Source organism: Diprion similis, chromosome 12 (genome assembly GCF_021155765.1).
Source record: "Diprion similis isolate iyDipSimi1 chromosome 12, iyDipSimi1.1, whole genome shotgun sequence".
NCBI lineage: Eukaryota > Metazoa > Arthropoda > Insecta > Hymenoptera > Diprionidae > Diprion > Diprion similis.
In genome coordinates, this window is record NC_060116.1 from 16,889,146 (window position 1) to 16,914,929 (window position 25,784).

The window sequence follows — 25,784 nt, forward strand, 5'->3', positions numbered from 1 at the left end:
CGAACCCGATCGTAAAAGCGATGTGTAAGTAAGTGTAGGGAAATTCAGTGGGAAGTTATTGCTCCAACCTACGCCGTATCGAACCACCTGTGTGTTGCGCTACGCGTTGCGTTATACATACTGTATGTATATATGTGTATATATATTTACACATACACACGCTTCAAAGGAACATAAATTATTGGCATAAAGAAGGCCACAAATCTCAGCGCGTGCAGGATAGCGAAGCACGTTGAGCTTTGGCATCCCGATTATCCCGTATATAATATAGTTACAATATATATATACCTAATCTTTTATAACTTTTTACACATCTTTAATACGGTTCTATGATATATTTTTGTTTCAACCGTTTATTTTTCTATTCCATCGAGTTGCGTCGCTGGCACGAATTCACTATGCCGTATCAGCTGATGTCACCACAATTTGAATGCCGAATGAGTTTAAACGTGCAGAGATATATAAGGAAATTACGTAATTATGTCCGTGTAGATTCGTTGCTGTAACGGTTTTGACTCGTCCAAAACGCCTGGGTGGCAACCCAGTTATTGATATAAAGAGAAGGAATCTCTTCCTTTCGAAGGATTGTACGCCAGCTTGAAACGATTTTGCACCAAGAAACGGTGTAAATGGGATTAAAGGCTCGCATGGCCTGAGGTGGATTTTTATTTTCGTGTAAAACGTGACAAATAAAGTGTAATTTCATGGAACGGCGAGACCGCTTTCCAGGCCGATGACTCGATTAAAAGCCGGATCGACTTGTCCGGGGATCCGGAGGCGTAATATTCGGAGTTTAAGAGCGCCAAAGGGTTCTTAATTGCGCTCTTATTCGATGAGCATTACAAAGCAGGTGCGGGGGTAGGAGTTTCGTTATGCCGACAGCGTTTGACCCGAATCTCAATCTCGAACCGCCCGAATTACCGATCGAAGCCGGGCGTTTAACCATTGATTAAAAATTAATTCCTCAGTCATATACCGCGTTATTTATGGGAGATACGCGAATGTGAAGTTAATATCCTCGCGGTGTTACGCGTGGTGACCCGTTTTCGCATTTTCGCCTTTTCGCTTTTCGCTTTTCGCACGCGTCTCTGCACGGCTTCTTCGGGTCACGACTGCACAACACCGGCGTCGAGTCCATTAAGACGAGAAGATCTTAATTGATGCTCTAACGTAATTAATCGGCTCGATTAAAGGCTCGACCCAGCTAGCTCGAGTTTGCGCAATCCGTTTGCCTCGATCCTCCGGGCACCTGTTACTCAGCATAAACTCAGTCACCGATGCAACGATAGTCAGATCGTACTCGAGGATAGCGATGAATTTATTAACCCGAAGCTCGTCGTCGCCTTTCGAATGTGTCACCTCGTGGGTGGTTGTAGAATTAAATTTCAACGAAACAAACCATCACGCGAAATAATTAACTCTATGTACCTATAAATGCAAAAATTTTAATTCTCTTCTCTTTTCGTAATCGTCGATTCACTCGTTGTCAGTCAAGGTTCCCCTTTGCGAGGTAATTTCGTAAAAGATCGACAATGGTTACAGCACTCGAAACGCCGCACTCCTGCAGCAACCTACGGTATCGTAAGCACAAAGTATAAGTCTACACAAAAACTAACGATGAGAAGTGAAAGTTTCGCGAGCTGGTGAGAATTGACCCATTGTTAAAGGCGCCGCCGCTTATACGGAACGTGTACGAGTGTAGTTATTGTTGCCGCTGACTGATCTTACGATACAAGTGTATCGGCGATCACCTATAAACCTAGTCCTGATCGTGAGTCAATATGATCGGAAACCGAGTCTCTCGCTCCACATTTCATCACCATCGAGTCGAGCTGCGAGTTGTAAAAATCCGACGTTAACTTTTCACCTTAGGCGATTTGATGTTCAGATTTACCAATAAAAGAAATCAGACTACGAGAAATTAAGCTCCACCAGCTTTTCTCCTCTCTCTCGGCTCATCCAGCCAAAGGATTAGAAGTCATATACCGAGTCCTGCACGGGTCGGTCGTGCTTCCAGGAAAAGTGTTAAAACTCTGAGGCAGTTTCGGGGCGCATTCAAGCCTGGCGTATAAATTAGACCGAATTTTGAGGCTGATACGCGTCCTCGTCTACCTAGCTCGCGGGTTATCTGGACGTTATCAAACTCCCCAGTGCCAGTATAAATACAACAAGCGTAAACTTTTATCTCGGACAAAGAACCGGATGGGCCCCTCGCGCTGCAGCTCCGCCCGAAATCCCGTCGGCTAGATGAGTTTCTAGCCAGCGCAATGGGAACTTTTCGGGCCTTCGGGCCTTCGGGCCCCGCCAAGCCACTACGTGTATCCGCGGTAGCCTGTTTACAAAGCGGCCGAAGAGATAGCATTGTATCGAGATTCGAACACGTACGCATACGTGTCTCGACGTATCATGCCACAAGCACGCACTGCACCGGTGGATGAATGCATCCGCGTGCCTGATATTTCATTAAAAATCATGGTAGAGAGAGAACCTCGTCTGAATCCACCATGCTTTCAGGCTTGACAAGCAGGAAATATCGAATACCAACGTTCTTGGTGATAACATTGAAGCGCATGAGATCTGATTGCTGTACAAAATCGATCCTGCTAAATCAATGCAGCAAAAACTCGTGTAGATTTTTTCATTATTTATCACTGGGGAGGAATAACGCGCGGTTATAATATTACAGAAATTTAAAAACAGGGTATAAGGTACGAGGTTCAATTGAACGGAGTTGGAGACATAAATTGAAAATATAAATCTTGTTATACCAGAACGAAGTGGCCAGTCAGTCAGCCTCGGCGTTTTCAATTACCGAGTGGCGCCCGTCGTATATATACGATTTGTAGTGGTCTTCTTCTTCTTGTTCTCTTGTCTTCTCTTTTCCTTCGATTCTTTTTTTTCGACTGTTTTTGTGTCGTACAGCGGTCGCAGCCGGTGCATTTCCTCTCCTTGTACAACATAATGATATCTCTCCCTGTTTTTTGTCCCTCGTTATATGTTGCTACAGGATAGGATGGGAGGTATATATGCCTTGCTCACTCCGGAGAACCAGGACAGTGCCTTTAAACGCGCTGCAGGATACATCCGGAGGAATAAAACCGTCACGATTTCCAATTTCGATATTAGAATTACAGATGAAGACGTACAGTTATGCGAAGCGTGGAAAAATACTTTAGAATAAAGTATAATAGGAACGAAATGAAAAGCCGTATAACACGCTGTCGTGCACCTTTCATTTTTTCATATTACATGTATTGTACGTATATCAACCACTTCACAGTGTCAAGGGTCAAGGGTCAAGGCGATAAATACAACCCTCGACAAGACATTCGACCACGAAAGGGGAGCAATCAATTATTCATCTCGACACTGTGTACATATATCGGTGTAACACATGGCGTGATATATCTCGTCCTGTAGGGTTTAGATCCCGTTTTATAGGGGGAAATACTCGGTATATTACCTCGCATGGCGTCGGAAGGGTTGCCGAAGCAGGTATGGACGCGCCACAACCAGACTCGGACGGACACCCACAGCATCCGACACACTCACACCATCTGGATCCGAGGCACGCGGGTGCAGAGATCGTGGGCGAGAGAAAAGCAACCTGCCTGCATCCTCCGAGTCCGCCGCTGCACCTGCGCCGCTAACTGCAGTCAGGACTCGCCTTACACTTCGCTCCTATTGCTTCACGGATTATACTGCAGGCTGGCGTAGATCGCTCCTTCATATTCGATTACCTAATACCGTTAAATTATACCAATTCCAATCGATCATACGGGCAGCGATGCTCGCAGTAATTTTCTTCGATCAGCCGGAACCGAATCTAATTGTAAGACTTGGTGATATCAAATTTAACAACTTGTTCATTTTCGTTATGATTATAGTAACAACAAACAGGAATAATTATACAGATATATACGAACGAACGGAATTTGCGAAAAAAAATACCGTTTTTTATAATGTTGCATTATACCGTGAAACTTTGGTTAAGAAAATTCATCTGCATAGTTCGACGGTCGGATTGATGATACTCACGATATATTATCATATTACGATCAAATGAGCCGTTAATAGGAGGACAGATATGTGACACATGTACATACGTCGTTTATAATTTAGTAACAGTTGAATGCGATTGCAACGTGTGTATATTAGGTACACCTGCGTACATGCGCGCAACTTATGGGAAGAGAATAGATTTACGTGACCGTACAATAGCTACACATTGCAGTGAGTGCATGACGGCATTATATTAGGCATGTACATATTACGTCACTTCCCTGAGCAAGACGAGAGAATGCGACGAATACAATACTGCACGCATAGTTATAACGGATTATTTAACTTCCTCGAGGGTTCCTAGTTTTTTCTTTACCTTTTTCAATGCACACACCTTACATGTAACATGCGACGTGTACCTTATCGTAGATACGTGAGTATTATAGGTAAGCGAACGATTGTAAGAACCAGCGTAACGCCCGGCATAACGTCGTGTGGGTAGATTCACGTGATCGATGATAGCTCAAGATCCTCGACAGCGCTGGCCGCAGCACACCGTTTAAAATAAAACTGATCAATTATTCATGGATGACGAAAAGTCCCGACAACCTTCCGCGTTGCACTTCCAATATTATATACACGAGGGTCACTCATGCGTTGGTCTCTGCGTATAGACGCCATTGGGTCACCGTGGGCGATGGAGTGGAGGCCTAAAATCCAACGATCCAAGGACGTCAGCGTCATCGAACACGACGTGAAGACTCAGGTTTCGTATTTCGGTGTCTAGCGTCACAGGGGAAATAAAAGTAAGGGTTGATAGTGTCAAATTCACATATTTCTGGAACGAAAAATATACGCTTTCCCATTCTTTTCCCCTGCCCCGCGATCAGCCGAGGGGGTGACAGTTGGCTCCAGACCGGGTAAACAAGGGTATATGTATATACGGGTTGAAAAAATATACGGAGACCAAAAAAGGGGCCGAAAAATCTCCGAGCAAGTCGCGGCGTCGCGCCTGGTGGCAAACACGAGATCGTATCAGTCCAACCGTCCTCGTCGTGTGGCTTATGTGACTTTTGTTCCCTCAAAAAATTCAAGTCGCCTAGGCAAAGTTCTCTAAATTGTTGTACACATTTCCCCGCGTGATTTGACGCCAAAAAAGGAGAGAAATTCGTCAGAGAAAAGCGCATCCACAATGCTGTTTTAAACAAAAAGATGCATCCCTTGGACACGCTCACGCACATACACAAACACACATGAAAGGAAAATAAAGAAGCAATATGGCGCGTGTCTTCGAGGCATAAAAATACAACAGAGCTACAGCTGTATGCGTATAATGATTCGCGACAATCCACCCGTGGCGTTTGATTAGCCGTTATGCTAATTACTACAAGATGTATATCAGCTTCACCGCGCATGACTCGCGGTATGTACCCGCCTGTCTGAATACGAATGTAGCTACTCGCTTAGCGAGATTCGGACACGAGGTGTGGAAGATTTTCATCTCTTTGAACGCAAATTATGGATCCATAATTGCGTTCCTTCGACGATCATCGAGAATAACGGTACAATGAATTTTGAGCACTGAAAATTCGAGCACTTTTTTTGCTCACCGTTTAAAAAATGAAAAAAGAAGAAGTGCAGGCTGCATATTTAGTTTCGGAATAGACTCGACTCTCTCACGGTTCACCTCGGTTCTTCCTGACCAACAAACAACAAACAAAACCAAAAGATATTTAGTTAAATTGCCTTCTGTGGTCCTTATTATTACACAGCCCGAGTTCCCGGCTCTCTGTGGTCATTGTTGCAACAGCGGTCGGTAGTAAAAAAAATTCTAATAGGCAGGTAGGTGCCTAAAACTCGGTGCCTACACCCAGCAAACCAATACAACTACTACCTCGAGCGAAAGCCTTGGTGAGCACACAAGACGAAGGGTGTATGAACGTGCATACCCAAATGCATGGCTACGTAGCGTTGATGAAACGCGTAACGCACTCCATACAATTTCCATTTCGATAACGACCCAAAGCTGGTGCCGTGGATGATCATTGCGGGTCCTCTTCCTGGTACACCGGCATAATTTTCGATGGCTCGAGTGCTCCACAAGGGGTTTTACCTCCGTGACGAAGAAACGCAGAGCCCATCGTGTCTCGAATTCTCTACCCCGAGTCCCGACCTGTCGCGTAATTTCCACCTCGGACGTATTGGGTTCCCGAAATTTGAACCCCCGCGTCTCTATTACCACCCACCCGAATGCCTTCGCCCTGTACCCTTATCTGAACCCGCGAGCATCAGGCTTCCAAATTGCACCTGCCTACCAACTAGCGAACAACGAAAAGGATTGCCAGTGAAAATAGCCCGAATCCGCATGCACGATGTTCCTCGAATTTATATTCCGTCAGAGCTGTCAAAGCCGGCGTTCGATTGTACCGTGGATCGATTCGTCGCGATGCTTCTCACCTCGGACGTGCCAAGAAATATGGGTATGTAGCGCCCTGAAGAGCTCGGCGTGGCGACGAAATTCCCAGATCCACCCGGAGGCCGGTCTTGAATATAAATGCGCGGGGGTTTATTCGAAATTCTGAAATCTGAAGAACCAAGCCTGCTGCCTGTAGATGGCCGTTGATAATGACAATGGTAATCCAGTGCGAACTGCGGGAGTGTTTAGTGAATGGAACAGCAGGTGGCCATCAGCCTTGCTCCGGAGACACGTGGTCACCATTTGTGACAGTCGTTTGAACCTGGTCGGATGGCACTTTGTGAGGAATCCGGCTTGGGTCGAGGAGGTCGAGGTGACTTTAAAAGACCCTAACCGAATGTGTCAATATGCCTAGGAATATTTTGCATCGGTAATCAAGGTGCGTAGGCAGGTAGGTATAGAAATTGCTAACGGAAAAAGGCTTCCCATACCGAAAGGTATACAAACGAAGTCACTTTCCCTTCTCCAAACGAGGAATTCGATCGAATTGGAGCAGCATTTTGGAATTGGAACAACGATTCAATTATTTAATGGTCGTTGTTAATTCCCCTTGGACTTTTAATTTCTAGCCCCGCGTGAGATGAATTTATGATTTCATAGCTGAGTGGGTCTCTTCTTCTAGACTCGTCGATGACGAAGCGCTCATTCATTTTGTTGAAACTGAATCCGCGGCCGGCACATTCATAAAACCGAATGAATATGACTGTGCAGCTGGTCTTCTCTCATTAGAAACGCCGCGAATAGCCTCTCAAGTGTATAATTAAGACCTCGCTCGGTATCTCACTTATGAGCGACGTAGGAACTTGGAATATTTATACCGCAACACGTGAACCCTGCGTTATGCAGCTTCTACGTAATCCTCGCGAGAATAAGTTTCTTGAAAAATTCTCTGCGCACACTTAGATATACTCAAGGTCTCGGCATTCCAATATGGCGCGTTAGGAACGCGCCAACAAAAAGGAACTTCGTAGATCAGCAGCGTCTTCCTTTTCAATTACTCTACAATAATAAACCATTCGTCTTCATCGAGTTCCCTCCTCTACCAATCGCATGGAAATTGCGCCATATCGTCGTGCAGATGAAAGCCGATATCACGCAATGGCTAAATGATGAGCGATTCGGTTTGGAAGCGACACGCGGTAACGAAGAATGTCAAAATTCCTTCCATTGTAAAAAGCGGTACAAACGCCAAGCTATACTTCTTTATCACTAATTGAATACATCTAAGTACGAAAGCGTTTCCTGCACGTTCGATAAGCGATTCACCGTCTTCGAAGTTGTCTGGAATTCTCGGGTCATGCCTTGCTTGGTATTGTTTAACTAACACGCGAATACATAAAAATTTTGTGTACAATTTTTTTTTTTTTTTTTCTTGTCAGAAGAGAAATCACGATATTCTTATCGAATTAAGATTCTTCCTCGAATGAGAATAAGTGAAATGGAATAGCATCAATCCAGTTTGTTAACTCTACTTTTTTTCTATCCAAGAACAAGAGAGGCGACACTGATGTGAGGAGACGCACTCAGGACGAGTGGATAACAGAGATTCATATCTGGAGCATTGAGTCTCGGTTACACAGAGCCATTCGACGCATCGACGATTGCGAAAGCTCCGAAACGAGTATAAGTGTCCGAGGATCAGGGCCTGGCGCATAGCGTTACTTTAAGACTGCGCTGTCAAAGGCGTGGATGCGGATTATCCTCAAGATCGTCTCTCATCCCGACAATGACGACATGGCGCCTGCTGCAAGCCTCGCCACGGTTGTTATTGCGTCAGATTGTATAATCTGTCGCATATTGTACGAGGAGGACACAGACTTTGTACGATTAAAGCAGCTGCCGAGAGCCTGAACAACGAGCCAACTCGACTCCTCGCAAATCCTCGCAAATCCTTGCTTATCTCGTTCCTCTTCCGCATTCGCAAAGGCGCCAAAACCAGAACGAAGACATTGATGGCAAACGGCAATTTATAATACAGCTTAGTTTCTTTCTTTCGAGGGTTACTGACCATCCTGAGCAATTATAAATCCGCGATCAACAAGGTGCAACACTTGTGTGTGTGTGTGTGTGTGTGTGTGCGTGTGTGTAGGTTTCACGAACTTCTTCGATTACACGTGTAACTCGGCTTATAAGGCGAATCCGCGTAGACCAATTTAGGGACGCGTTACCTCCCCTTCTCTTGACCGGTCCTGCCTTATCGAGTGCGTCGGATCCTTTCCGAGGATCCTCTCGGAGAGACGCATCCAACCTTCGTCTGATGGTCAACGGACGTGCTCGAGAACCCAGCGACCATTCGACGCAGTGTGGATTTTCGTTTTCGTTCTTGTTTCGCTTTCAACTTCTTTGACAAAGTTTGACTCTTTCAATCACACGATGAATCAAGTATTCAATAGAAATATAATTGACAATACAATTCGTTCTTTATCTACAGTAGCGAAGTTCTCCGAAACGTTTGATGCTTATTTCAATCCCACATCACTGAGTGAGGATATATGAGTTCTATAACCAGCGTTGATGAGTTGCCTGTGTTTGATTTCCAATACGCGTAGAAGCATAAGTATGTGTTTAAGTTTAATGCGGGTAAACCTTGAAAAGTATTACACTTGTGCGTATAATAATGTTTGTAGATAAGAAGTTTCAGCGAGTTGTGACCAAGATAGAAACCTGTGGCGCGAGAATGTGATTCACGAACGTGCGAAGGATAATCCATATCGATCAACGACCAGACAATATAATAATTTGAAATAACCCTTTTTTTTATCGAGGCGCCGTCGCCGCCGCCGAGCGACTGACGGGCCTCTCTATACGCGACAGCGATACCGTATTATCTTATCTTTTGTCCGCGTAGATTAGGTACACGTACAGTTTCGCAAAAATCAATTAGATATCAATCCTCGTGCGCGAAGCTGACACTGTATGATGATTGTTATTCGTTTTAAAAACAGAATTATCAGGTAAGCGAGTGTAACGCATGATTCAAAGAAATACCCGTTGGTTCCATTTTTTTTTTTCTTCTTCTTTTTCTTCTTCAATAGAAACGTGACGACGACGAGATAAAATAAAGTGAAATTCTAGTCGCAACGCAGTCAAAACCCTTGTTCATTGGCGTGAGAAATTTTGTTCACACGTTTTTTTTACCGTTTCTTCCTTATCAACTTGAATGTAGTAATGATCGTTGCATGGTTTTTCGCAGTAAGAGTTACGCAGGATTTTGACGATATACTGGAATTTTTGTTTTCAAAATAATTAGCTTTCGACCGAAATTCAATGGCTGTTTGTAGCTGATGGATATAAGAATGTTTTCACTCCGTGTCGACTAGTTGAATTTTGGTTTTCCTACTTGTTTGGAAAAATCCACTTCATCAACTAAACATCCAGTGAAGTGTGGGTTACAAAACACTGAACTAACATCGAGGTGGCTGATCTATGTCTAAGTTCGAAGACTGTACATCCGGTGGCTGCAGACACAAGTTTGAAAATGAGTCTAAACAAGGAATAAATTACCAAAAGAAAAGGAGGTCCTTGAGGCATGTCGACTCATTTCCTCTCTCTCCCGAGAGTCGGAAAACGGTTTAAACTTCAAAGATCGAAAGCGTCTTTCCTCGGATTTTGCTCCTACTCTGAAAATAATTTCATCATGCAGCGCTGGGTCGTCGAAGAAATATATAATTGGGCACGAACCGGCGCGGATGGTTGATTTGCGGTTCTTCAATTCGCCTTATTATTTTCCCTTTTTGCTTACGGAGCCGCATGAGCTCGGCCATAAAAGGGAGACGCGCGTACCTAATCAGCGAACTACTGCAGTGAAATGTGCAAGGTGGTGCAATGCCCGTGGGATAGACACACGTAATATGCCAGAGCATACGTACCGAGTACGGAAAGACTCAAACCAGAGCCGGGACGAGCCGTCCTGCAGTTTCTATCCGGAGGCGCCATTCCGGTCGTCGGTTTAATCCAAGCAAAATTGATCACAAGGGGTGTCGGTGGTGGTTGTGACGGCGGTGTGTCTAATCACCAATACACCTCGCATAATAACAGTTGACTCGGGATGCGGATTGCGATGATATCAAGATTCACCAAGAGTAATCGGGGAATTTTCACCGCACGCACAATTTCCACTATAGGTACCTAAAATTCGGAGCACGATTCAATACTGTGCGTAATCACAGCAATGTTTAGCAGTTTCAAAAACACTCGGCTCGATCATTCTCCAGTATTCGTTGTACGAAACCTCGTTGTACGAAAGTTTGAAAGAGTCACATTATGGTACCACGTTCACCGTGCTCTGATAAGACGGACTTTGGACCGATTCGCAGTTGCAAATTACCCTTTCTCTTTTCGCAAAAATTCTACATCTTCGTTCAGGCACTTCACGATGTTTATGTACAAAACTTTGCTCGGATTAAAACGATCACTTGTTTAACCTGCAACTCTCTAGCACGACGCGATGCTTGCCACGGTCTGGGCTCTACTGGACAGGACTTCTGGCCCCGGTTGAGACGGCGGCTGACGCCGGTCCCAAGACGCCTGGCTGTTCACAATCGGCACTCGTGGTGGTGAATGTATGCCAGTATATGCGTGTGTGTGTGTGTGTGTGTGTGCGTGCTGAAGTGGGGATCGAGCAGGTCTCTCTTTCTCTTTCTCTCTGGGTATGCACACGGTGCCCATCACTCGACTCGATGCATGTGTGGACGAATGTATAACGCATGTGCGTTTCGGTTGCTGCGTGAATTGTGCACCCACACTGTACTGCGTACATGTGTGTGTGTGTGTGTGGATGTGGGTATGATGTTTGGACGGAGAACAGAAGCGCCAGTTCTTATCAAACTCAACTCGATCAGAATTGGCTGCTGTTGGTTGTGGTGCTCCATGTGGCTGCGTTGCTTCTCCACGCATGAGCATGTAATAAGATTGTTCGGAGCACGCTGCAGTGGTTTTCGTACACGAGAAGGGTACGATGAAAATAAAACTCATGGGATTAAATCTCGAGTGCGGATGTCGTAATAACTTTAGGGTTCTGCAGCTTTGCAGATTAGCCCTGTTCGCATGAAATAACGAAGTTTATATTTTAAACCGCCTGCACTGACATGCAACAAAGTTTGGTATTAAGACCGTTGGAGAATAATTTGGCTTCTGGGTGTTCGCCTTTCGCACCACTGAATACAGTCTTCGACCCTCCGAGTCAAACTATTGCCGAAATAAATTAATGGTAAGATATTTTCCAAGTTGAATTAGTTATTGCCGATTCTGATTAGTCACACTTGATCCTCTTGATCTATAAAAGGACGCCGTTATCGGAGAAACAGAAAACCTTTTAACTTGGTAAATTTTTCGTAGTTTTATAATTACAAATCAATACGAGGATTAAGTTCTATCAGCACCGACATCTTTCTGGCTTAACCAGTAACCCAGAATTTGATCTTATAGGTAATTTATCTAAAAGCGTGTGAGATTAAACTTGAAAAAACCGAAATGACCTCGTTCGAAGACTCCTTTTACCAGCAAAATAAACTCGATTCACGTCAATAAGATCAAAACAATGAGAGATCGTGACAGTGACGCGGTGAATACAAGGCAAAAGATCTTTCTCTTTGACTGAAGAATCTAAGAATGTCTGTACAAGACGTTTATTCATTTCTCACGAATCTTTCAACTTCGTTGCCTTCCTGCTCTAAATTTGAATCTGTCAAGATTCCACGTTCGATGAGGTAAAAACGACTCTTTGATTTTTCCATATTTTCCGTCTGAGACGACGTCTCGAGCTTTAGTAGGCAGCTCGGGTATTGAGACGTGCCCGAGGGGACTCTTCACTGAGGTCGAGAGACTGATCGTGTGTGCAGCAGAAGATTAGCATAAAAGATCGATTAGTCGTCGTTTCAATAAAGTACAAGGGAGCGATAAATTGGTCGGATTTCTCGAGGAGCGACGGAGGGTAGTTACGACGATCTTGCTTGTTTGCTCTCGGAGCAGACACACGTGAATCAAATATTCAGGTTTCACCTGGCGTGGGGTGGCCAACCGAGACTGTGATACGAAGCTCTACTCGCAGCTCTCACCGTGAAGCAATATCCAAAATCCATTCGATACGGAACAAACGACGTTCCGTATGATTCAATCAACCTTCGAGCACTCGGCAGCAAAGACTGAATCTTGACCCCTGGTCACGTGGGTGAGTCATACCTGGAATATCAGGTGGGCAGGGTTTCTATCCCGCAGACTCATCCCTCCAGACTCCGGCTACACGTTAACGTGACCCTCTACCACCACCGCCAACTACCCCGGGCCTCTGGACCCCAGCTATTAATAATGCGGTTCTTTGAGTTTGAGCCGAGAGTCAGACCCGAGCCCCTAAAACGTCGAGACTCGGGGTCAAGCCGCTTTTAAACTCGTGCGGGATCCAAACTACCTCCTCGGCAATGGCGGAGGAAATTGGAGCCCAGAGAAGATCGTCGAAAGAATAACGTGTGACTCTGGCTCCGCGAGGAACTTCAAACTCATTACCCACTTCATTCACTAATAGTTTTTCCTTCCACGAATTATTTCTGCTCTATTTCCTGTTACTGTCCTTACCGGAAGCATTGAGGTGTATATTATCGACTTTTCGTTGTGTCGAGTGAAATCCACAAGCTTCTGATTGCGTTTAGCATAGCTATAATTGACACTGATCGCAGTGGAAAAACATTGCGAAATGATTCATTCGTCCGAGAACGACGTAAACGAGCTTCACTGTCACGGTCTCTGATTAGTTCTAGGCCCGTGACGAAGGCTGAGGTCATTGGATCGTTGAAATGTTGCAAAGTTTCTATCCATTTATACTTCCAAGAGTGTAACATGAGCGCAAAAAGTGATTGATCCGCATGAGCTGGTCGTGGAGAAACTCTCTCAATACTTTTAATGGACATTCCTGAAATCTCTTAGCTACTGTGTCTTCATAATTAAACACTCCACCATAAACACAACAGCCTAAAAGCTGGTACACTTTAAAAGATGATCTAACGATTCGAGCACGTTTTAATTTCGCCTATTGTACAGACACCGAATAGCGCATTGCTGCTATTGTTGGTATTATTAGCTGCGAGCAATCCTTCACGAGCGCTAATCAGCATATGTAGAGAGCTACATACAAGTGATACAGAAGTGAATATATGCCGGGCGTTGATGAATGAAGCTTCCACTTTTGTTGCTCGGATAACTTTTGTCTTCTTTTTTTCCCATATCAAGTTCGAAGCTGGTTTATACGGCATCCGGATACTCTGGCGCCTTGAAGCAGATAAACCTCATCGGCGATAACACCTAGACTCTCTCGCTCGCATTCGCGTTAATTTTTATCAAAAGTACCTACCATGAAACGCTCTCTTGCGGAACGGATAAACGAATGCACCTATACTCAGCGCACGTATTCGTGCATGAATGTACATGAGGTACATCTTCATTTCTCCGTCCAACCCAACCCTGACTCTTGATGCATAACTGATGAAGACAACACAATGAAGTTCTTTCCGCTTCTTCACACCTCCTCAGAATCGAGCTGACGATTCTTCAGAAACGACCGGAGTAGACTGAGAAAGTTGCAGCATGCCTAACAGCGTTGACATTGACATTCCATCGCCGAAACTCGACACTCGACACTCGATACTCGACACTGCAGGACAGTTGACAGTGGAACGGCTGTTCCATTCCCGGCTGACCCTTCAATCAATTTTATTTTCATGGTACATGGGATGATTCCCAACACACTCGTCACCTCGAACCCGGATACCTTCTATCGCGCATTACTCGCGCACATGACTCGAAGAAAGTGCACGATCAAGCCATTTAAGATAAAAAATTATACGGTTCAGTTCAGTACAGATATGATAACAAATTGGCGTCGTTATTCGTAAACTCCAACTTGAAGTCGGTGTAAAGGTCTTCTGGCTTGCGCTGCCTCAGTTGTGTAGTCTGTGACACTGTCTCCCGGAAACGAACTGATAAGACGCGGCGTGCTTTTTGTCGTAAACACTAATCCATCTATTTTGATATTGCTTCAAGAGTGATCGGTAAACATTTTTGTCTTTTTACTTTCAGACTCCACCCAGTTCCGGCTTGGCGATTTTTCTCTATGAAAGGCAGTGTGAAGTGAAAATGAATCAAACAAATTTCTGTTTGTTATAATTTTCCTTTAGTTTCTAATCTTGTAATTTATCTTATATTTGAACATATTTTCGATATTAAAAATAATTCAACGTTAACAAATTGTTTCGTATCATTCCACCTTCATTTCGAAGAAAACAAGCCTGTTAAGAACCTGAAATACCTGCAGAAGTACAAGTGCTGTGTCCGATTCGCATAGTGCACCGCCAGCTTAAATAGCCTAGGCCACCGCAGCAATCACTTCATCCTTTGTTCACCGGTGTTATATTAACACCCAAGCTTACATACCAACATACTTTTTACACTTTTACGACGGCCAACCGAGTCCAGAAGTCCCAACCCAACATCGACGTCCCGTGGCTAGCCACTGAGTCCTTCAACCCTGAGATATGCGGTACATGCAGCATGCCTATAACTTGTAGTGTACGATCAGCCACGTGCTACTGACAAAGGAAGTTCCCTCGGTAGCAGGGGGAAGATAAATAAAATAAATGATAATTCTTGGCAACAGCGTGAAACGAATTTTGGTAATATTTGGGACCAACGACCCAATCGACACACGCGTGATTAAACGGTGTCCTAATCTAAGTTAGCGCCGATTCGTTCATTCATTCATTCACTGTCATTTTCTTTTTTTCGCGATGTCCATTGACTGCGATTCGCGACCCACACCAGTACCAAATATGGTGATGGAGGCCGGTGATCAGGCCCTGAGTTGTTGAGCGATATTGCGTTGGTCGTCCCGTGGGCTCCGATCGGTGGCTTGATTTGTAAAGCGGGTACACGAGCGCGTCGCAGATTGACGTGTCTATCTGCTCCTGAGACACCCACGATTCTCAAAGACCCGAGCACAACAGAACGATTGAACGATTCGCTCGAGGGGTGAGCCTAGCGAGCAGAATGTCATCTCTGAGGTGGCATTCGATTGTGTTGGAGGCTAAAGTCATTCTGTGGGTTGGAAACGCCGGTGCTTGACTATCCGTGTTTGGCGCGATGCCTCGTATACAGCTCGCCAAATGGCTTACTCAGGCTCGATAGCAGGAGGAAAAGAATAAATGGAGGCAGCGGTTAAAAAACACGTGTCGCAAAAGCGGATTTACCCTTTTTACAAAACCGATCATACGTAGCGAAACCGACGCCGGTAATATATACGAGCGGATAACCAGCCACGATGTTATGTTTTGCTTTACCACGGATTCAGCTTTGCTTGATAAATCTTGAAGGAATCTACGCGCATCCCTGAGTCCAGACCATGGCATCTCCCGATCTGCTTGGTAATGACCTCACGTAGTGCATATAACCGAACTGAAGGGAGGGACGAATGTTACCACAAGAATCTGACAGTTTTCTGCAATTTATATGGCTACGCAAGATCAGCAATAACTACGTGAAAATATGGGGGCGCTACTTGAGAGATAAATTTCGTTGTTTCTTTCTTTTTGTCGGCTTTGATTATGCCAGCACGAATACCGATCATACTACTAAAATATATGGTCACTGTGTTGAGCAATTGTTGACCATTTATAGTCATTCCTCAAATTTTCAAAACTTTCACCCACGTCTGTGTTGTCAGCACATTAAATCCGTCCCACGGGATTTAACCATAATCTAAAATGAAATGATCAGTTCTTTTTAGAAATTTCAAAATAATAGAGGAATAAATTGTTCGGAATCGCAGCCAGACTATAATAACTTCGAATCGTGATCCCACCTGCGGAGGACAGAGAGAATCGTAATTTCAAAAGGGCTTGGATGTAGTAAGAAAGACTCTGAGACGAGGCTTTTCTCAGTACGTAGTTAATTTCAGAGAAATTACGAGAAGAGCGATAAATATTTCCGATTGCTTAACACTTAATGATATTCTCGGTATTGGGCGTCATGAATGAAGTGGTTTTCAAAATTCCATATATCTCCGTGAACAGGTAAGATATAACGTATAGTATATATATTTATATATTATCGACTGTATACAGCAAGTAATTTTAACAACAGGAGAACTTGATATCTCGAATGTAACATATGGTACCGATAATTAATGACCGAAGACCGATAATCCTTGGTCTAAGAATCATATCTAAAAGAACCAAAACTCGAGATGAAGGAGCCAATTTGACACTGTATTTAAACACCGCGCATGATCTTGTTCGACACGATATCTGTTCGATTCGGAGTAGTGTAGGCAGGTAGGCGGGTATAAGGTAAAGGGAAAGATGGGAGATAAACGGACCCCCGTAAGACAAATTCTGACTGGTTCATACCTCTGCTTCGCATCCCTGATCACCTTCCGTCCTTTTCGCCTGAACTTGTATCGGCCTTCTACCTCGTCTTCTTCTTCGTCTGCTTCCCCAGAAAACTGGTATAACTATAGAAGTGTACGCAACACAGATTCGCACGTATACACGGATTTACACTATGAGCTCACGTAAACCAGGCTCGTTTCAGGCTGCAAGAACAGCGTGACAAGACGGAGACAAACTTCTTTGTCGGCACGGCGAGCTTTTTACACGGATAAAACGTTTTGCGGATCTCTTGTCGGCCATGACAGACGCCATATATTCGGAAGAGCGAAGTAGGGGCTGCGGTTTATTACACCTAGTTTTACAGTAGTCCAGGATTCCTGAGATGGGTTTCGGGATCCAGTCGTAAAATAATGTTCAAAGGATTCGTCTCTCCGGAAATTTTGTTTTTATTATATCCTAGATTAGCTTTTCTGGGATTATTTATGTAAAGGGAAACCATCAACGCCGTCAAATCGTTACTACAATATAATCATTATCACGGTACCTGCAGCTACTTATTATTATACCCGGACAGGCTGCAGCCGTGGCTGATTTTTACGCATACCTACTTACATGCAGCATGCATGCATGAGGTAAAAATATACCGAAGCGAGTAAATCCCGCGGTGAGATTTTCCGCGGATAAAGTCAAAGCTCGTAGAGCAGCGAACGATCTGGACTCTCGGATCTCATTCTCTCGGTTCGTTGATCTCTCCTTCTCTCTTTCTTTCTCTCCGTCTTCATACTAGTTCCTTTTTACCTTTGCACATACATCTTTTCCTTTCATCAATCTCGCTCTGTTCTCATGCTTTGCTCCAGAAACCGGGAATCGATCAACGTCAATCCCGTAATCCGAAACGCGTTTAATACCGCACGCGAATTCATGAATGGCTCGTCTAACTAGGCAGGATGACCGGGGACGAGACAAATTTCCAGGAATCGGTGTCAATACGCGAGATAAACACCCCGCGTACACAAGTACAGACAAACTCTTCGTCATCGAGACTCGATGCCAAGCACAGGTAAAGGTGCAGGTTGCAGGCAACCGTGCAGCACGAGAGCCTCCAGGTATAAAGCGGCGATACGATACCAGACCCCGAGATACCTGCGGGGATATGCCGCCAAGCTGCAGTGGCAGGACGACAGCGGATGCTGTGGGCGGACCGGCCTCAACTCGACTCCAGACTCCGCACTGCGCTCTCGACTCTGCGGGGCTCTTCGATCCAGGGACGAGGATCGGCCAGAACTACCAGGGCCCGTTGGCCAAGGAAGCCACGCTCTGGACCCCCACGCTAAAATGCATCGACGCTAATAATTAAACGCACGCAGGCTCCGCACCCAACCTGGCGCATCCTGGGCCCGACGCCCGAACTGGTGAAACGGATAAGCACCTCGAGTTTACATTTATTTATTCATTGATTTGCAATCACGTGCTCATTGATTGGCATAACGTGAATTAGGAAAAATTTTCATCATTTTTCACGCCGTTTTTGATCGAGGTTCTCAAAGGTGTAAGAAACAGGATCCTAATATTGTTGTTCCACTTCCGAAAGAAGTTGATTTTCGTTTTCCTCAGTCCGAGAACACTGAGGCCATTTTGGAAACCGGGTCAGTTTACATCCTCAACTATTTTGTCCCGAAGGATATGGAAGACGAGAGGAGCGTTGATGGTTGCGCCTGGTTGTTACAGGTACAAAAGACTTGGGCGTTAAACGAAGTTGAACGACACGGACTGGGCGGCGAAGTGGGACCATCGGGGCTTATCTCACCTGTAGACTTACGATTAATTAATGACAATAGTGGGTATATTATAAGCTGGAACGGTTGGCGGCTGCGCAGCGAGTTTTACATGGAAAATTATCTGTGAATTAATGTACTGCATGCTGCACGATGCATTCGTACAGTATACATACGCCCACGAATTTCCTTCTTTCAAATCAACCCACACCGCACAGGTAGGTGCGCACCGCAGGCAGCGTGGAGTGGCGTGTGGCTTCACTCCCTGATTCCCGGTGTGTCGGCGGTACACGGAGTCTCGTCATCGGCGTGAACCGGCGTCTCGGCGTCTTGGCGCCTCGACGTCTAGCGCATGCACGCCGAGAAACGTCGCGCGTCGGATCGAGTCGAGTCAAGTCGAGTCAAGTCAAGTCAGAGAGCTTCGAGCAGCCAGCCTCTCGGTCGTGCTAATAATCGGCGCCGCGTTCGACGCCCGCGGTGCATGACTCCTGCCCTACTACTGCACACCGACTTTCCGGACGAACGCGCAGCTGCGAATGTGGTTAATTTCTTGGCGAATATAGCCGGAGGGAGCAGATTCCCAGACTTGCTAAGATCGCCGCGAGACTCCGCCTTTTATCCTGAGACGCTCCTGGACGCTACTTTTCCTGACTCATCTCAACGCTCCGCATCTTTTTCCCCTTCATTTACACATTCTTCGGTTGTTTTTTACAGCCGTTCTGCAGACATCAATTACGAGTATTGTTCCCTTGGAAATCTGCAAACTTGAACGTGATTTTGGTATCGGAGGACACCGTTGCTCCACGGTGGATGAAACAGCTTCGATTTCAGCTGGTTACGTAAAGCTACGCCAATGCGCAACTTTTGAATATTGATGAAAAATTAAAGACAAACTTTGCAGGGGGTATAATTAATTACCTCGAAATGTAGCATGCACGGCTTTAACGAGCATCGCGTTGTTCTGTTAATTAATTTTATAAACCGTAGTCGGTATAATATCGCTCCTCGATGCGAGGGTACTCGAGCTACTTAATTACTCGGGTCTATTATACCTAGTGGTGTAAATGCGTGCGAGACGAAGTAAGGACAATATTTTGATGCAATCAAGTTATACATGTGTGCATGTATCACATAGATACACACGCACGTAAAATATAATCGATCTACAACCGCACCTGAACACTCATTATACGCGACTCGAGAGAAGCTGACGATGAGGAAGTGAAAGTTGTCCGGGTGCCGTCGATCTGTGCAGTGCAGCGTTATATTCAAAGCCCCGTGAATCGATCCTTCGAATCGTGTTGAACTACCTACCCAACCTGCAACCGAGATGGTATCGTGACGCCACTGAAATCATCCTAAACAAGGACTCCGAGAAAAAGAAGAGATCTAGGCAGAAGCGTAATGTGTGGTCCCCGTGTCCTCTGTTTGCGAGACAGCTCGCCTGGCAAATTAGTAGGAATGAGTAGGAGAGAGAAATTCTCCGCCTGCACAATGCGCAAGTGAATTGCACTCTCCTAATCGAATATTCGTATTCAAGTTGCGAGTCGGGTGTTCTGCACCTCCGGGTAGGAAGAGCCTCGCCTTGCCCAACGGTTGGCTGGCTGGCTGGCACGAGTAGAGAGGCGAGAACTCGCGGTGCTAACAATAAACAGGAATAAAGAGGCTCGCCCACTTGTCGCGGGCTGTTCAGCCATTGTCTCGAACCTCCCGGGCGATCCGAGGAGTCTAGACGACCTCTGAAGGCTGCATCAGCTAGGCTCCGGGTTAATGCGTATGCAATATGCATGATCTACGCGCAGTTCGTATCCACCACGCACACACTTTCATCCCTCATTGCGTGGGTACAGTACTAACGCGCATTGTGCGTAGGAGAGGTTTGCCGCGGTACCGCGTGTTCATAAACCTTCGCCCTTATGTATCACAGTGTAAATGTACACGGGAACCCGTGCCTGATCATTTCTCTGCGATTTACTGTGACGTATCAACCATAGCATTTTTCTCTGTAGTATTGACTTGATTTTCCTAAGAATGGTCACCGCTGAAAAGAAAAAAGAAAAAAGCAAGATATAGATCCCGTGCCCTGGTCGATAGCTTGACAAAATTTCGACATAAAAAGTGACCGGGCCATTGGCCCTGGACATGGCAACTGCAGGGTAAACATTTATTCACGGTGTGAAAGATGGGCACTCGTGAGGCCTTGAGGGTGGTGCGGAGTAAACAGTAAACAGCAAACACCAAGGAAGAGTAAAGAGTGATCGGTAAACTCTGCAGAGGGTCATGGACAGCGCATGCACGCCTCGTGTTTCTCATGCAATCGGTAACGCCGCAGCGGTGAGGTGAGAACGGGATTCGAACGAAAGCTCCACCATGTTCGAGGACCGGAGTGCATTCACGCTCCTGCCCGACGTATGGAGCTTTTTACTCGCCGCGGTTTCGCGTGGGACTCACCGAGTACCGTGGGTCGTCAATGGGTCCGTGAATGAACAGCCCAGCCCACTCTCTGCCTCTTGCGCAACCTTTCCTTACTCTTTAGGCGCGTCCAGATACGAAGTAAGCCAAACACTTGGAGAAATGTACAGACTTCACAAGTTAAGTTTCTTTTAGAATCACTATTCCGACCTTGTCGATTTTGCAAGTTTGCCATGGAGAATCAGATTGGCCAATTCTAACGATAGGCCCGGTAAAATGACTGGTTTTACTAGAATACGGTAAAAATAGGGCTTCGTGAAGTGTCGGCACGGTTAAACTGGTGGAAAAAACTGAAAATCATGCCTGAAGTCCGAATGACAGTGAGCGAGTTCCCCCCGGTTGTCTCTGTAAATATTCTTAGCAGCCGTTTTCCCATGCGACATTGAAAAAGTTGTCTTCTTCTGGAGTTTGGCTCGATGTGGAGGATCAACGGTTGATTGATCGCGAGAACGGGTTAGTATCGTTTCAGCGTTGTAAATGGATGAAGAATTGGACTGACACGCGTCGCGCGTCGGTGAGATCAGTAGACTTCCGTGAATCCGGATAAACATCTTCTAGAGGATTGCTTCTTTCGCTGTGTGTGTTTGTATGTGTGTGTATGTGTGTGTGTGTAGCCAGTTGATACGACAAGTGACCTCGTGATGTGTAAACGATCCGCTGCATTCGCCGCACATCGCGGCTCATCCATGCACCTTGCGCGAGATATGTCATTCGCATAACACGGAGGAGAGCTCATACCTGTCTAACCTACGCGAGGAAACACGTGTATACACGCGCCAGAGAACATCAAAGATGCGAATAAAAAGGTGAAAAAAGTGGCGAGAAAATGGCAAGAGGAGTGGAAAAAAACTGAGATACAAACCATATACCTAGTCGACTCGGGAAGATCGTTCCTATCGCTCGATCTCATCCTACATAACCATTAACGGACGAATCTATCACAGTTTTCCACTTAATCGGCCCAGTGACCAGTTTTGCATTATGTCACGTGCGTAGGTATACGCGATTTCATACATCCAGTTCTTTTCTACCTCGTTCATCAAAGACTCGTTTTTTTGTTCACTCGGGTGAAACTAGGGACAAATTGACTATCCAAAAGAGAATGATCCACATTAGTGCCCGGTTTTAAAAGCGTATATATATATATATATATTATAAATAGCGCAGAGGAGGATGGCGCTAATGCGAATGGAATCTAAGGATTAAGTGTTAGTCTCGGTCAATCATCCAATCGAGGCGCAGGAACACTGGATCACTTATCCAATAACGAGAAGCACGAGGAATTCCTCTGGTCCATCCGTCGCTAATTCAGAAAACGAATTGTCACTCTGGCTCGCAGCCCACGCATTAATCACTTCGCTAAATTATAACAACGCTGCCAAGCGAGTTGATTCCTGTGAGAGACACGAGTCGTCGAGCATACCGGCTACCGATTGCTTCCAGCGTCTTTCTTAAGGTACGAGCGAAGTACAGAGCCATCCAGGAGTCGAGCCGGGCGCGCGGCCTCGAACCCCACGGATAAAAAGGGCCCTTTTGACGCTGGGCCTTGCGGCAACGACTATACCGCGACGAGGGGTATTGTGGATGGTATAGATATATACACTACCTTGCGCCGTGCGTACGCGTACGGTACGTAGAAACGGAGGCAAGGAAGGAAGACTCGCCCAGCCTTATACGGGCCCATGGGCCCGAGTCTGGGTCCCAGTTGCGTCTTATATATCGGACGACGCCGCCACTGCTGCCACAACTACGTTCCCCAGAAAAAGTAAACGCAGCTCTCATCCTTGAGGCCCTCGACCTGCGGTGTTATTCTCGAATCATCTAGCGTATATTGTTGTAAAAAATCATGACGATTGTTGTACATACATCATGATTCGATTAACAAAATTTACAGCGGTTACCTGATAAGCTTTAACTCTTACGGAACTCGATATTTTCTGGGTGTAATAAATAAGACCCGCGTAACTTTCAGAAATTATTCACTCGGAAGAAACTTTGAAGATATAATCTTTAGCCCGGAAGCGAGCGATTTGAGCGTTGGTATGGGGAGTGAAAATTAATAGTACCGATTCCTCGGGGATATGTAGAGGTATCTATGTATGCAGATATAAACCATAACCGTTGATGCTCGAATATGCGTCCACATCCGTAGGTACACACATGGATACGCCTCCGTACAGTAGTTAATCAATATTACCATAATTTATAAGCCTGTCCCGAAGGAGTTCTTAGTTGAAACTTAATTCTGACCGAACACGCACGTCGCGTTGCGTCGTGTCGCGGTGCGTCGCGTTGCGTTGCGTTACGTTGCGGGTTACGAAACTTGAAAACCGATACTGGACGCAAAGTGCCCTCCACTATAGGCAACAACGTATATAAAGCGCTGCACTTACAAGGAAACGCGTGTACGCCTATAAATTAACCTCTGCACGAATATATCGACTACGGGGCTGCCCGGCATCCAAGCCATTTTATACGACATATTATGACGTCTTCCTGCTCTCTTCCCAGCGCTGTATACTACGGCACAAACATCCATGGATATGGGATGCGCCCGACGAGCCTTGAAGACAGGTTGTTCGACTGGCGCCCACGCGACCGTTGGTTGGTACACACGCGCATGTTCTTACGTTAATTTATTTGCAGTCCGATTCTTTGCCGGACGTGAACGAGCCCTGTTAATTCCGATAAATTTTAATACTTCCCTCCTTCACTCGCCAAAATATGATACCGACGAGACTGAATTTATCCTGTGCTCATGATCCAGCGTGCAACCGATCGGTCAGTACCTACAACCCGAGTAACGTTGTCGGATACTTCGCGAGGAGTTTCCGGTTTTTCCTGAATCCGTTTTGGTCGCGGGTCAGAAACCCGGGTCTAAAACTCATTCACGAACTCTGTCACGCGGTGCCGGTCTGCCCACGCGCTCAAAGTTGTTCAATGGGAAACGGGCCAGCTGAAATCGCAGCGTGGGCCCAAGCGAGCAAATGAGCGAACGAGCCGACGTACGTGCATATGTACGCACTCTCAGTTGAACGCTAAATTACTCACCGGAGCTGGATCATTATAATGGAGGGCAAAAGTGTCTGCCCACATTCCATCAGCCGTTGGACTGAAACGATCCGGTACTGTGCACTTACACCGATAATGAAAGCACACGCATAGATTGTCGCATCCGGGGCAGAAGCCTCTCAAGGGCAGTCCTATCGGCCATGCTCAACGATACGATCTTACGTATCAAATTAACCCTTCAATTCACGCTGGGACGGTGACCCCACCTTTTTTTTCTTTGCAGCTCTTTAGTTATTAAATTACTTTTTTGGTAACAACTGCCAAGTTTTTTGATCCCACATGGTCGATGAAATGTTTCCAAGTCTAAAAAAAATATAGAATTTATTTATTTATTTATTACCAGTTATCGAAATTCGTAATTTTCTACGAAAAAAGCATTTTCTGCTAATCCAGCATAAAAATTCGAATGCCAATTTTTACACAAACTTAATACACACCAAAAAATTTTATATAGTTTTTTCAAAATATCTCTTGTTTTTTTTGTTTGTCCACCATATTGGAATTTTGAATTTTCGAATTTCAAGTTCAGATTCGTAATCAACGACCCCAAACGCCCACGTAGACAAAATTTCAAGTGAATCGCATGTAAGGCAAAGTGTATTCACGAAAGGTTTAATCCGGCCGAAAAACAGAATCCTGCTAATAAAGCGTCGATTCGACGCCTTTCATTGGCCGCGGCGAGCTATTCGATCTGGCGCATGCGCACTGCGCAGCAGTTCTCTTTCAAGATAACCTATCGAACGGGAAAAAGGTGTGATTAAGTATAACCGCGGCGATACGCGGTTGACTTTTCAGGTAATTCGAAGGCGGCAACTCGGGGGGCTGAACGAGTCGTGTAATTCGTCTTGTTCACTCAATATCCTAATATAATGAGCTCACCGTTCGCGCCGAACGCCGCGGCAGGGCAATCAAGTGTCTACCTTGCGCGTAACGGGTGAAGCCATACACTGACAAGTGAATGGCCAGTAATTAGTTTCGCAACGTCTGTTATACTCGCCAGGCGCGGATCAGTCCTGCCCTCGGGTGGTCCCACCGATTGCCCCGTGCAGCTTTTCTCCACTGAAACGCAAAGCCACCCTCGTTCAACGGCTGCACGTTTCGTTGCGTCCATTTCTTGAGAACGATTAATTATGTTAGGGTTTCCCGATTGAGCGAAAACGAAAAGGCCAACGAATAATTTTCAGCAGAGATCGAAGCCCGTATACAAATTTGTAAATAACGATTGATATGATGTTTGTCAAAAATTTTTAGATGTCATTCGCAAGAACGTCATCAGGGCACAAGAAGAGTTAAAACCTCAGCTTTGTTTTTACCTGCCACCTTATAGGTAGGTATACCTGTAATGCAGATAAGATATACTTTCCAATATTGTGAAAGAATCTTTCATACTTTATTGAAGAATCACACGCCTTCCACGATCATCCAATTCGTGTTCTAAAATCACCTCGCCTGTTTCAAGTCCCACACGTATATGATAAATCTCGAGCAGCAGTTATTTTACGCAACAGGCGACCGTCTCTTACTTTCCTCTCCCTCCCTCCATAGCCCATGTTATATTCTACTCTTTTTCCCTGTGTTGTCGCGTCTTTGCGATTAATCACATCTTCAATGTAT

General features: G+C 45.4%; 1 protein-coding gene across 2 annotated transcripts in view; it reads right to left on the minus strand.

Annotated features, from left to right (window-relative positions):
- Positions 1 to 25,784, minus strand: part of LOC124412991 (protein TANC2) — a 65,030-nt gene that overhangs the window by 22,821 nt on the left and 16,425 nt on the right. Inside the window, exon 1 of one of the 2 annotated variants that reach the window (XM_046893260.1) lies at positions 10,348 to 10,978. The exons of the other annotated variant lie outside the window; for it this stretch is intronic. Coding sequence (XP_046749216.1) covers positions 10,348 to 10,414 — 67 coding nt within the window. The 5' untranslated portion in view covers positions 10,415 to 10,978. Of the gene's footprint in view, positions 1 to 10,347; positions 10,979 to 25,784 lie in introns of those variants that run through there. 2 annotated transcript variants of the gene reach the window in all.